The 11286-nt window shown below is 37.5% G+C and overlaps 1 protein-coding gene across 1 annotated transcript in view; it reads right to left on the bottom strand.

Moving 5' to 3' along the window:
* Positions 1-1495: 1495 nt before the first annotated feature.
* cdk18 (cyclin dependent kinase 18) overlaps positions 1496-11286 on the bottom strand; it is a 48635-nt gene continuing 38844 nt past the window's right edge. The window contains exons 11-16 of the mRNA XM_056735059.1: positions 10750-10847; positions 10050-10155; positions 9815-9857; positions 3862-3952; positions 3608-3685; positions 1496-3056 (exon numbers count right to left, since the gene is read on the bottom strand). Of these exons, the coding sequence (XP_056591037.1) occupies positions 3022-3056; positions 3608-3685; positions 3862-3952; positions 9815-9857; positions 10050-10155; positions 10750-10847 (451 nt within the window). The 3' untranslated portion in view covers positions 1496-3021. The remainder of the gene's footprint in view (positions 3057-3607; positions 3686-3861; positions 3953-9814; positions 9858-10049; positions 10156-10749; positions 10848-11286) is intronic.

The following is an 11286-nucleotide window of genomic DNA, read 5'->3' as shown; positions in this document are numbered from 1 at the left end:
TCGGTTCTATTAAATGATTCAATCGAACCGGTTTGTGAATCATTTGGCTGTGCAAGAGAACTTGACCAACTCTGCTTTTAGAGTCTGATCGTTCACGACGTGTTGATAGAAGCAAATCCTGACTGGTAATAATAATTGTGAATAAATACATAATATTTATTTTATCTGTTCAGGATGTTTCCATAATGCAAAGAGATGCTGAGATAGGCCTATAATATCACACAACATGTAAAAGTTTAATACCTTTAGCCAGTGCTCAAATTGAACCAAGTCTTACCCACAAGACTTTTTTTGGTGGGGGTCAGACTCGCGACATACAATTTATACAAAATACACATTATACTTCAGAATAATATGCATAACTATATACTACTTATGAAAAACAGGCCTACATTAAAGAACGGGCTTTTTTGGGGCGGGGCGTTTCAAATATAAAGAGACATGAATACTAGCCATTGTAAATAATCAATTCCCGAAATTTACAATATCCATAGCATACATTTATTCACAATAGTCGTTATAATTTTTACTCAAATAAAAATATCAATATCCGAGGGACCAAGTCTATTTTTTACATTTTATGGGGAGTCCCTAATCCCTTGTGGGGGGTCCCGATCCCCCCAGACCCCCTTCAATTCGAGCAGTTCCGGGATTAACGAAAACGTTCATTAAAACGCCATGACGTCATTGTGATGTACGGTGTTCGTCTACGCCCCTTCCGCCATGGCTCCGGATCTGTTGAATGAATTCGCTTAATGGACCTGTCGAAAACGTTTTATCTTTATATTTTGGTTAAAATCATGGCTAGACGAAAATCCGACTTTTTAATCAGAATAACGACATCGCGATGGATTTTGCGCAAGTGTACAAAACAGAATCATTCCGAAGCTAATTGCAAGCATCGGAAAATACAAGATGGTATACAGGTCTAAATCAATACTATTTAATACAATTTAACCAAAAATGGGGGCAAATAAACTGTATTTAACAAAATATCATGATGAAAAGACAACGTTGCCAAGCGGGGAATGACATCTGGGACGCTTTTGTGTTGTTGCTCAAAAGAGCCGATTCTCTCAAATGATTCGATCTTTCAAGCATCGTAAAACAAGAGAAGACAGGTGCACCCTGCAGTGCACAGGTGTGTTCTCCACACCTTGATCCTCCCACTCAATGCATTCAAACTAAAACACGCACAGGTTTCTGTGGCGACATTAATATTTATACTTTTTATTTATTCTTCTATTTGCATCTGACATAGAGATCCTAGTAGACCCGTGCTATATAGGATGTCAACGATGCTTACATACACACACACCTTAACTTTACACGTTCATTTAGCTGTGAAATCTGATAAACAAGAGGAAGTATAATCACTATTATGCTGGCTAAGCCAAATATACTCTGAGAAATGTACCAATACCAAACACAGTAAGCCTATTGTTAAAATAAAACGGTTCCCAAAGAAGTTCAACTGTTGGCATTTTGTGTCATTTCATATTTATTTAGTTGATTATTGAATTACTTTTGGCGTTTTCGCAGTCACAATACATTCAGCATCAGAATATCAAAATAGAATAGACAAACCACACAAAATATTTAATATCACATTTCATACAGAAATCTAAATCTTTTATAAAACATTTAGATGTCATCTAAGCTCACCAAGGTCTCGTTCATGGCAAAAATTCACAGAGAATAAAGAAAACACTTGTCAAAATACATAGATTTATATATTAATTCTTTTCAATAGAGTATTTAAAATATTTGTATTTACCACAAAACACATAAATAAGTGCCACTGTTGCAGTGATGTTAAATCTAAATCTCTGCAAGTCATAATATATAATAGAATCGACTCTGATCTATACTTCTGTTCTTTTGTGGCCTTGAAAATATCTAGCTTTTCTTTCTGCAAAAGTAACGTGTGCTCAGTCTCATTCACAATAAAGAGTCATAGTGCTTTCATATTCAACTACAGGAGACGGTGAACAACATTTGGACTTAATTCAAGAGGACACTTGCAACCATGTGCAAATACAAAGTAGCAATTGGCTTAAAGTGTGAAGAACATCAGATTATGTGCAATTACTCAGAAGGAACGAGATCCTTCGTAAAATTGAAGTAGATGGTTTTTAAAGGCGTAATATGGACCCATCATCTCTTGAGGTCATCACAAGGCACCTTTGCTGATCTCATAATAGCAACTTTATTTTTAGAGATGCTGTAAGTGATTCCTAAAGTCCTTTAAGTTAAAAACCACTTCCTCTTAAGCCAATTATAAACCTTTATGTCAAACCGTAGTTCAAGTTTTTGGGAGGTTTGGAGCGAAGACATGCGGTTGAAGGAATTGAAGTTGTCTGGTTTAGTGGCCGGTGAATCCGATGCCAAGTTTTATCGCTTACAACATCTTTAACATCCCAAGGAATGGTAATATGAATTCAAGTACTTCGTAAGAGGGTTTTCTACTCAATGGTTCAAATACTAATGATGGATGATTTACACAATAATATTCAATAAATATTTGTTAAATAGACAACGTGACCTTGCGCGATGATCTAAACACAAGTGGCAAAACATGTCAAAAATGAAAAAGAAAGCTTCACTCAAGTAATGGGAAAAGTAAAACACAAATAAGTGGTTTATTCCACACACACACACACACACATGCGTGCGCTTAAGACTAATTCTAGAGATCTGAATACGTGAAAATACTAAGATAGATCCAGAGGGAGAAGAGACCGAGCTCCAGTCTCCCTGATAGATAAATTGCAGTGCCTATCTGCCTAACATTGAGATTCGAGAATAAAACCGTTTTAAAGACTGCAGTTGAGATTAACAGTGTTTAAAGAAACTTGCTTACATGGTCATTTAAATCAGAGATGTTTTCTGAAATCTACCACTGATGTCTGTTTTCTAAGGCTCAGACTGAAGCATGTACTGTTTTTAAAGTGTGTATGAATGCGTGCATGTGTGTGGCTGAATTTGTTCTGGTGGTTTCTTGACGCTTCCATTCTTTCCTCAGAATATGCTTTGTCTGCGGTTCTTCCCTCGACCTGAAGAATTGAGAAAATGGCCGATGGTTAGACACATCTACAATTAATAAGAAAGTCGCTTCAACAAAAGCCCTGTTCTATAACGAAAACGATTTTTTGTTATTATTTCATTTGACAATGGCTGTATAATATAAAATGTCTATGCTATGTCTATGTAAGTGCTGAAGTATTATAAACATATTTTTTTTTCACAGGAATGGAACCCATACCACATCAACTTCTTCAATATGTCTGGATTCAAGTGCCGTCAGGTCACGTGTTGATATAACATCAAAACCAACCCAGATGTCTGTTTGCAAACAATGGGTAAGTAGTTCGCTACTATATTTTTAAGCTCTATAAACTTTCTATTGCAAATGATTGTGTAGGTTAACAGACATTTTCAATGACAAAAAATGTGACAAAAATAGGCTCCGAAACGCTATTTGTGCCTCTGCTTTAGCTTTGCTTGCATGCGTGTGATGTGAAACAGGCGTAATAGATAACAGTGTTTTTGCATGATTAAATGTGATGGAATTGCAATCTGAGATTAAAGAGACCGAAGTGAATACCTGGAGGCTGGAATACTGAGCTCCTGTGTCCCGGATCCTTCTGTAACTGGATCTCTCTGAGGGAAAACACTGATGAGGCTGGAGAGTTAAACACAGGCCAGTGAGGTTAACAGACACGACCACGGATGAGATCTGAAATCGATCTGTTGTCTTATACAATGACTTGTTTATTTTCTTCAGGTTAGAAGACAGACTCGTGCAGAGCAGATGTTACACAAGGAGATTCTTTATAAACGAACATACAATGAACTTACTGTCTGGAATGGCGTGGATGACCTCGCCCAGACTCAAAAAGTAAGAATGTGTCAAAGATGACTCGGCCGATATCCTACATTTGGTGTCATACTGCACAGAGTTGAAAAGAGGAAATACGTTTAACATTGAAGCTCAGTGTGTTACATTTTGTAGTGTCTGTGTGTGCTTCTGATCTAGCTACGCATTTGGGCATGAAATGGCACCAGAAGAAAACTGAATCTAAGATAAATGGTTATACTAAATATTGAAATGGCTATTTGAATTTGGTTAGCCATGTTATGCAATATAATTGTATTATATTATTATTTTTTAACTTTCAGCAGTATATAAATAATTGAAATAATGATCTAAAAATAAAACGATGTAAGCTGTAACAGAATGTGCGATTTTAGCGATCCTATAATATCTTGACAGGTCACATTGCCTGACATCGATCTAATAAGCTTGAGAACGACATGCATGTACACTGTACGATGACGACATCTCCTGAATCTAAAAGCTCGTACACACCAGAACGATAATCACACGCGCTTATCGTCAGCGTTTTTCACTGTTCAACCCAAACGATTGTCACTGGCGATGAGCAGAGTGAACCTGCTAATTCACTCCCTGACATAGATGGCGCTAATGAAGAACAGAAATGCCCCGGTACACAAGTTGGCGCTGCGCAATTTAATGCTTCGTAAACTCCATTGTCACACCGGAGAAGAATTCATCCGGCTTCCTCTTCGTCAATCTGTGCTTGAGTGCCACAAAGTCGTGTTTTACTGTAACTTCAGCAGCTCCAGTCACGTCAGTACCATCGTTCGGCCAGTTTTTTTTATTGCGCTTTTACGCCTGCCGTTTTGGCCGTCGATGTGCGCACTCACATAGGCTGCGTTTGTTTGGTCACGTGCCGTCAAACGTTGATGATCGTCCCGGTGTGAACAAGCCTTTAGGCTGCGGTGCAAGTTAGAAAATATCATCAGCGTGCCCAAATCGTAAACAAACACATCAACATGAATCACACTTTGGCAGTTGTGCTTCTCATGTCTGCTGGAAAAAATAAGAGGAGGAAGCGGAAGAGAGCAATATTATTGAATTATTCGCCTCCGTGGCGAATGTACTGTTGATCATTATGTCATTTCATGTTGAATTTTTTGGCTACTCAGTAGGCGGAGGTCCTAAGATCAAGCTACATGCCAGAAAATGATCGTAGGCTGACTTCGATCGCAAAACCTTGAAAATTTCCGTCTTTCAGTCTCTCTCAAGTAGAACCAGCGTTTAGGAGGCAAGATCACGGAAATAGTCATGGTTGTCATCCCAAAATCGTAGAAAACCCGGCTAGTTTGAATGGATACCTAGTGCGCATGCGTAAAACATGGTTTGCATACTGAAGATTTCCTGCCGTTCGTGTTCTTTACTAACGACTTGATTCGCTCTTTTGACTTGTTGATTTCTGAGCTATGAAATGGTTTTAAATTATGAAGCAGCCATCACTCCTGTCATCTCACCCAAAGTTATAAAACCGTCTCCAGTGAAGTTTGGCGGCGTTTCAAGCGAGCGGGGCGAATTGCGCGAGGGTGACAGCGCGATCAGTCAGCGGGGTTTGATGAGAAACAGGTGCGCGCTTCGGACTCATTAAGGGCGCTGTCACGATTAACGAATCGCGTGCTCCGCAGCGCGCTACAGTCTTTTATCATACTGACAGGTCAGCGCGCACTCACGCTGTGTGCGCGCCATCAGAACGCGCAGAGAGAGAGACGCGCTTTTCTCTCTGCACACAGATAATTCATTCTACGCACCAAATCCTTTATGTTTCAATTTAAATATAACTATTGCTAAAAAGCTAATTATACCCCATAAAAACCTTTTTGCATTTTACACTTGCTACAGAGGTATTTTCTTTAAATGTATATTAACATGATAAGTATGCTTATTGTATCATAGTATTGTATTGTCACTTTGTATTCGTTATTTTTTTACTTTTTTCAGGATCCTTGTTAAATTGTGACGTTTTTGGGGTGTAAAGTTGTGAAACCATGTCTGACTTTACCATGAATAGCATTTACTGCTACTACTAATATGGCGTTAAATATAAATGCATATTTTTGGTTGTAAATGTAGGTTAATGAAACACTTTGAACCATAATGGTTCACTCAATTTAAAAATAAGAATACTATGGGTCAAATAAATCTTCAATTGAGTTTATTTTGTATATTCTCTTTTTTTGTCATGAATAACCCTCAAAATAGTGTTTGTAACCACTGTGGCTGAATCTAAATTGCCAAATTCTTTACGATTTAATCATGTTTGTAAAATAAAAGGGATCCAAATCTATATAAATGCCTTTTTTTAATGAAGGAAGAAATTGGGAAGAATGCTTATGACCAAACAGTTCTTGGACCCCATTGACTCCAGTAGCAGGAAAAAATACTTTATAATCAAACACAAAAGAAGATATTTTTAACGCTTTTGAGTACTGTTGCCATTTTCCTCCTATGGTAGTCAATGGTGACCAAGAACTGTTTGGTTAAAAGCATCCGTCCAAATATCCAACCAAACAAAGACATTTATACAGTTTTGGAACAACTAGATAGCGAGTAACTCATGATAGAATTGTCATTTTGGGCCGAACCATCCATTTAACACGATATTGGTAATACATTTTGATGGGGTTAGAAATCAATCTCTCTGAAAGTCATCACAGCAGTAATGTTCCTCAACATTGTCTTCTAGATGTGGTATGGATACTGCCATTCTCCTAATTTTAGAAAGAGTTTTAATACACTATCTTTATAGTTATCGTCCTTAGTGTGAAGGGGTCTTAACAGTCACACCGCAGTGATTACAGAATCTTTAGCCTCCGTTGGTCCAGTTATTCACCCAGCATGATCTAAACAATATTTCTCTGGAACGTCCTCATTCGTCTCTCTAGCTGAGTGAGGTGTCGAGGTGTCAGCCCACGTTTGTTTACCTGTGTTGTGATAACGCTATAATGCTCTGCTCCTGACACCACTGCCTGTATCAAACTAATTGGACCTGGAGGAGAGCAGGCAGAGAGGGAAGTCGACACTATAATTAGCTTCTGAGTTCACTCCAGCTCGCCAGCGAAACTCCTAACAAGAGCTTTTCTCCCGCTGGGGATTTCTGGGAGCCAAGACGGAGTCTGTTCCATAGTATTAAACTGCACCACACAAGCCTCCGGCCACTGTGTGTGTGTGTGTGCGTTTATTAGATCTCTGACAGATGAAAGTGTGCATTTATCCTCAAGATCGACCACTATTGTTAAAAAACACATACACATTTATTGGCAACACTTTGCAGTAGGTCTCATTTATTAATATTAGTGAATGCACCAGCTGACATAAACTAACAATGAGCAATTGTTTATTGTGTGTTCATTGTGCACTGAATAATGTTGATTTATTGATTCATTTTAAAGTGTTTTTGTTACCAATTATTTTTGTACAGTTATTTCCAGTGCCTGATAACCAATGCAGTTGGTTGTTGTATGAAAAATTGAAATCTGACATTTATCGGAAGACTCGATATTAAAGAAAAGTTGTGGAAAGTGATTGTCAGGCAAAGTTTGTCAAAAGTTTACTAACACATTACAGAATTTCATATGATGTTTTGGTAACACTTTACATTACGGCTACTTTTGTTAACATTAGTAAATGCATTAGCTTACCGGAGCTAACAATGAGCAATATAGTTTTGAAGCATTTATTATTCTTTGGTAATGTAGGTTACTGCCAATAACTGTTTATGTTTCATTGTGTGTCATCTAATGTCATTGGTTACAACTTGGACTTTTTTAAAGGATTAGTAAATACTGAATTTAATATGAACCAAGATGAATAAATGTTGTATGGGTATTGCTTACAGGTTATGTTAGCTAATGCATCAACTAATGTTTATAAACCCTTATTATAAAGTGCTACAGCATTTTTCCAGACTTGGATAGCTGTTATAACATTTGGTGGGTTTTCTGTTTGAGATTTGATGGCGACGATTGCCAGCCTGTTATTCTGTTGTGTGCAGAGCTCGAGATGGCAGATATTCACATTAAAATGATTCTTTGTTTCCTCCAAACTTTATGTTGGAGGAAACTTTTAACAATACATTTGTCATGAGGTTGAAAATGTTTTTTGTAGAGTGCAGAATGTTCTGGTTGAATACAAAAAACAACAACAATTTAACACATGTTAAGTTGGATCCAAGAAACAAATGATGTGATACAAGGTATTGAAATTAAACAGTAACATTACTGCACTGCAAGCAAAACATTGTGCATATAATATACATATTAATCATTTCGGAAAACATTTGTGTTTAGTTAGTACGATCTCAAGTATGTTTGTAGTTTTCCAGTACAAATGTCTAAAAATTCTTGAATCAAGATGCATTTTCTTGATGAACAAAATGACCTGTCTTGTTTTTAGACAAAAAATATGAAATTTTAGTGAATTTGTGCTTAAAACAAGCAAACAAATCTTGAGAGATCAATAAAATAATTATGTTTCTTACCCCATTGGCAGATTTCATTGCTTGTTTAATGCACAAATTCACTGAAATTGTATATTTTAGGTCATTTTGCTAATCAAGAAAATGCATCTCGATTTAATAATTTTTGGCCATTTGTACTGTAAAAAAGATAAACATACTTAGTAAGAAAGTCCTTTTTTGCAGTGTATGTGTTTTCTTCTTTTGTGCATCTGTTGAGAAGCATTGCTGTGTGTTTTGGGATCTGTTTCAGGCGAGAGGTTATGATATTGTTTTTGTTTAAAACTGTGCCAGAAATGTTAAAATTTATTGCGCTGCATTTATGTGCAGGACTCGGATTGCGTTCATACTGCATGCTCTGGATAAATCATGAGATTCATTTTCACCCCAAAAATCTCACCAGTTTGAAGTGGAAAGCCGTTCCCCCTTGAAATTCACTCCCCAGACTCCGTCACCCCACATTCCCCTTCATTTCCAGCCCTGGCCGTATGTCATCCTCCGATGACCTCTTTCAGCAGCAGGACGTTTTTAAGTTAATTGCTGTCTTGGTTTTACGAGGGTTTTGGATGATTTTCAGACTGCAGAGGTTTTGTTTCCGATCTCTGACACAGACTGGTAAACCCTCCAAGATTGTGTAACATTTTGTCTTTTGTTATATCGGGTCCACACGGAGGATGGCTTTTAATTGCTAAGCGAACTTCTCCCAGAAAAGTTATAGCGGCTAAAGGCTTTAGTGGATGTATTTTAAACAGTAAAGCAACAATTTGAAGAGAATCTTACCGTGAAAGTTGATATGTTTATGGACGGTTTCATTGAACGCACAGGCCTGGAGACTTGCGTATTTGTTGAATCTTATTGTATATTACATTTATTAAATAAACAATTTGTTGAAAGGGTTGTGTAACTTTGTCGCAGTACCCGGTCACTGAAACCAAACTTTTTTGAAAACTCCGGTGTACATTTTTAGAAACTCCGGTTTTCATCTTTTGAGGAGACTTGGCGAATGACGTTGGAATGGATGCTGCTATCTCCGTCATTGGATGTACAATTCCAGGCTTGTGATTGGACAACACAGATTTATGGTAAGGTTTAGATCGCCACCTGTTGGTTCGTAATGCTTTTGACAGCGCTTTATAGCGTGTTTTTGCGTTTTCGTGTGGGCGCGTTTTTTTTAAGCGAAGAATGAAAAACTCTGTTTTTAAAAATACCCATGTACCTGTGGACTACGCCTAAGTTTAGCCAAGTAACGGTTCTTCTAATGGTGACCCAAAATAATACAGTCTAGATATACTTGCTAGCTAATGTTATTTACTAGCTATTTCTTTTGCTTTTCAGAAATAATAATATTTTTTTTGCCGATGTGTACTGGAAGTTACGTTTTTACGTTTGTTTTAGTTGTTGCTTTGAAACCCTTTATAGCTATCTATCCATTATTTCATATTGTCTCAGACGTTTGTACTCACCAGCAGTAGAGCTGTTAGAAGGTCTATGCCTTCTGTGTCAAGTCTAAAACAAGAAACCAAAAAAATTGTTAATTCAAAATGTTGCTTGACAGCATACTCACAATTAATAGCACAAAGTCAACTCCATACATATTCTGTAGAGAAGGAGGTGTGTTTTTGTTTGCATGTTTTATGTAAAAGGAGCCAAGAGTTTGTTCCATTGTGTGCTGGTCAGTGTTTTGTGTTTCTCAGGTACCTGGGCACATGATTAATGAGCGCTTGTGCTCGATACTGAGGAAACAGATACGATTTGTATTCTTCAGTGCTTGTTATACCAGGCCAGGTCTCTTCTGTTGGGGTGCCTGGTTACAAAGAAATCAAAGGTTGTGTGTGTGTATAAAATGACATAGTTCACTCAAAAATATAAATATCATCATGATATACTGTCTAAAAAGCTGTTATTGATATTATTAACTATTGGGTTTTAAATTAACCTACAGTATGCTGGAGTTTTTTACCCATTTTTGGGTCAAATATGAGTCTCTTTTTTTTAAGTGAACCGACCTTCATGTTGTTTCAAACCTGTGATCTTTTTCTTCATATAACTGACCTTCATTTGGTTCCATAAATGATTTTCTTTCTTTCATGGAACACAAAAGAAGATGCGGGGCAGAATGTTTTTGTTTTTTTCTATACGATGACAAAAGGACATCAATCTTCTACAATGTCAATGTGATGTTTGAAGTCACCGATGGCACCAGTTTTAAGTTCAATGAGTTGAAAAGTTGTCGCTTTAGAGTATGACATCTTTTAGCTGTAACTTTCTGTGTACTTACATTTCTTTTGTGTGACATGACGGAAAGAAAATCACGAAGACGAGTAAATTATTATTTTTGGAACCATTTCTTTTATCAAGAACATTTTTGAAACCATCAAACCACAAACATAAGACGTACCCATGAGTCGAAATATCAGGTGAAGTTCCTCCTTGACCGTTGATCCGGGAAACATGGGACGTCCTGTCGCCATTTCATACAGGATACAGCCCACGCCCCTAATTCATAAAAACACATCCATCATTTCATTACCGCACCACTGCTGTCTGCATTAGTCATTTTAATCCTGTTATTTTATATGTCAAATCTCCAAATGAAGGCAGCGGACATCATCTGAATATATCAGATGAGGACTGTCATAGATGTTTCCGATTAGATGGGTTTTGCAGAACATTTTGACGTCTGGAGGGGAATGCGGAGACGTCTGCGAGGTGGAGATATGGAAAGACACATACGGCTGCTGTCACACGCGATTGATTAACTCACTGGACTAATCCTGAGGATTAAACACAACAGCGTTTCTATTGAACAGGACAGCTTAACTTTAAGAAAGCGTTTATGTGCGAGCTCATGTCTGCCGTCCAGAGTTGCCTGAGGACAGTGTGTCAGGACTCATGTGACGTTGAAAGGTTGTGTCAGAATTCAATTTTCAAGCCC

The sequence above is a fragment of the Triplophysa dalaica genome, chromosome 21 (genome assembly GCF_015846415.1).
Source record: "Triplophysa dalaica isolate WHDGS20190420 chromosome 21, ASM1584641v1, whole genome shotgun sequence".
NCBI classification, from domain to species: Eukaryota; Metazoa; Chordata; class Actinopteri; order Cypriniformes; family Nemacheilidae; genus Triplophysa; species Triplophysa dalaica.
Note: the sequence above shows the minus strand (reverse complement) of the source record. Positions and strands in the feature narration are given on the sequence as shown.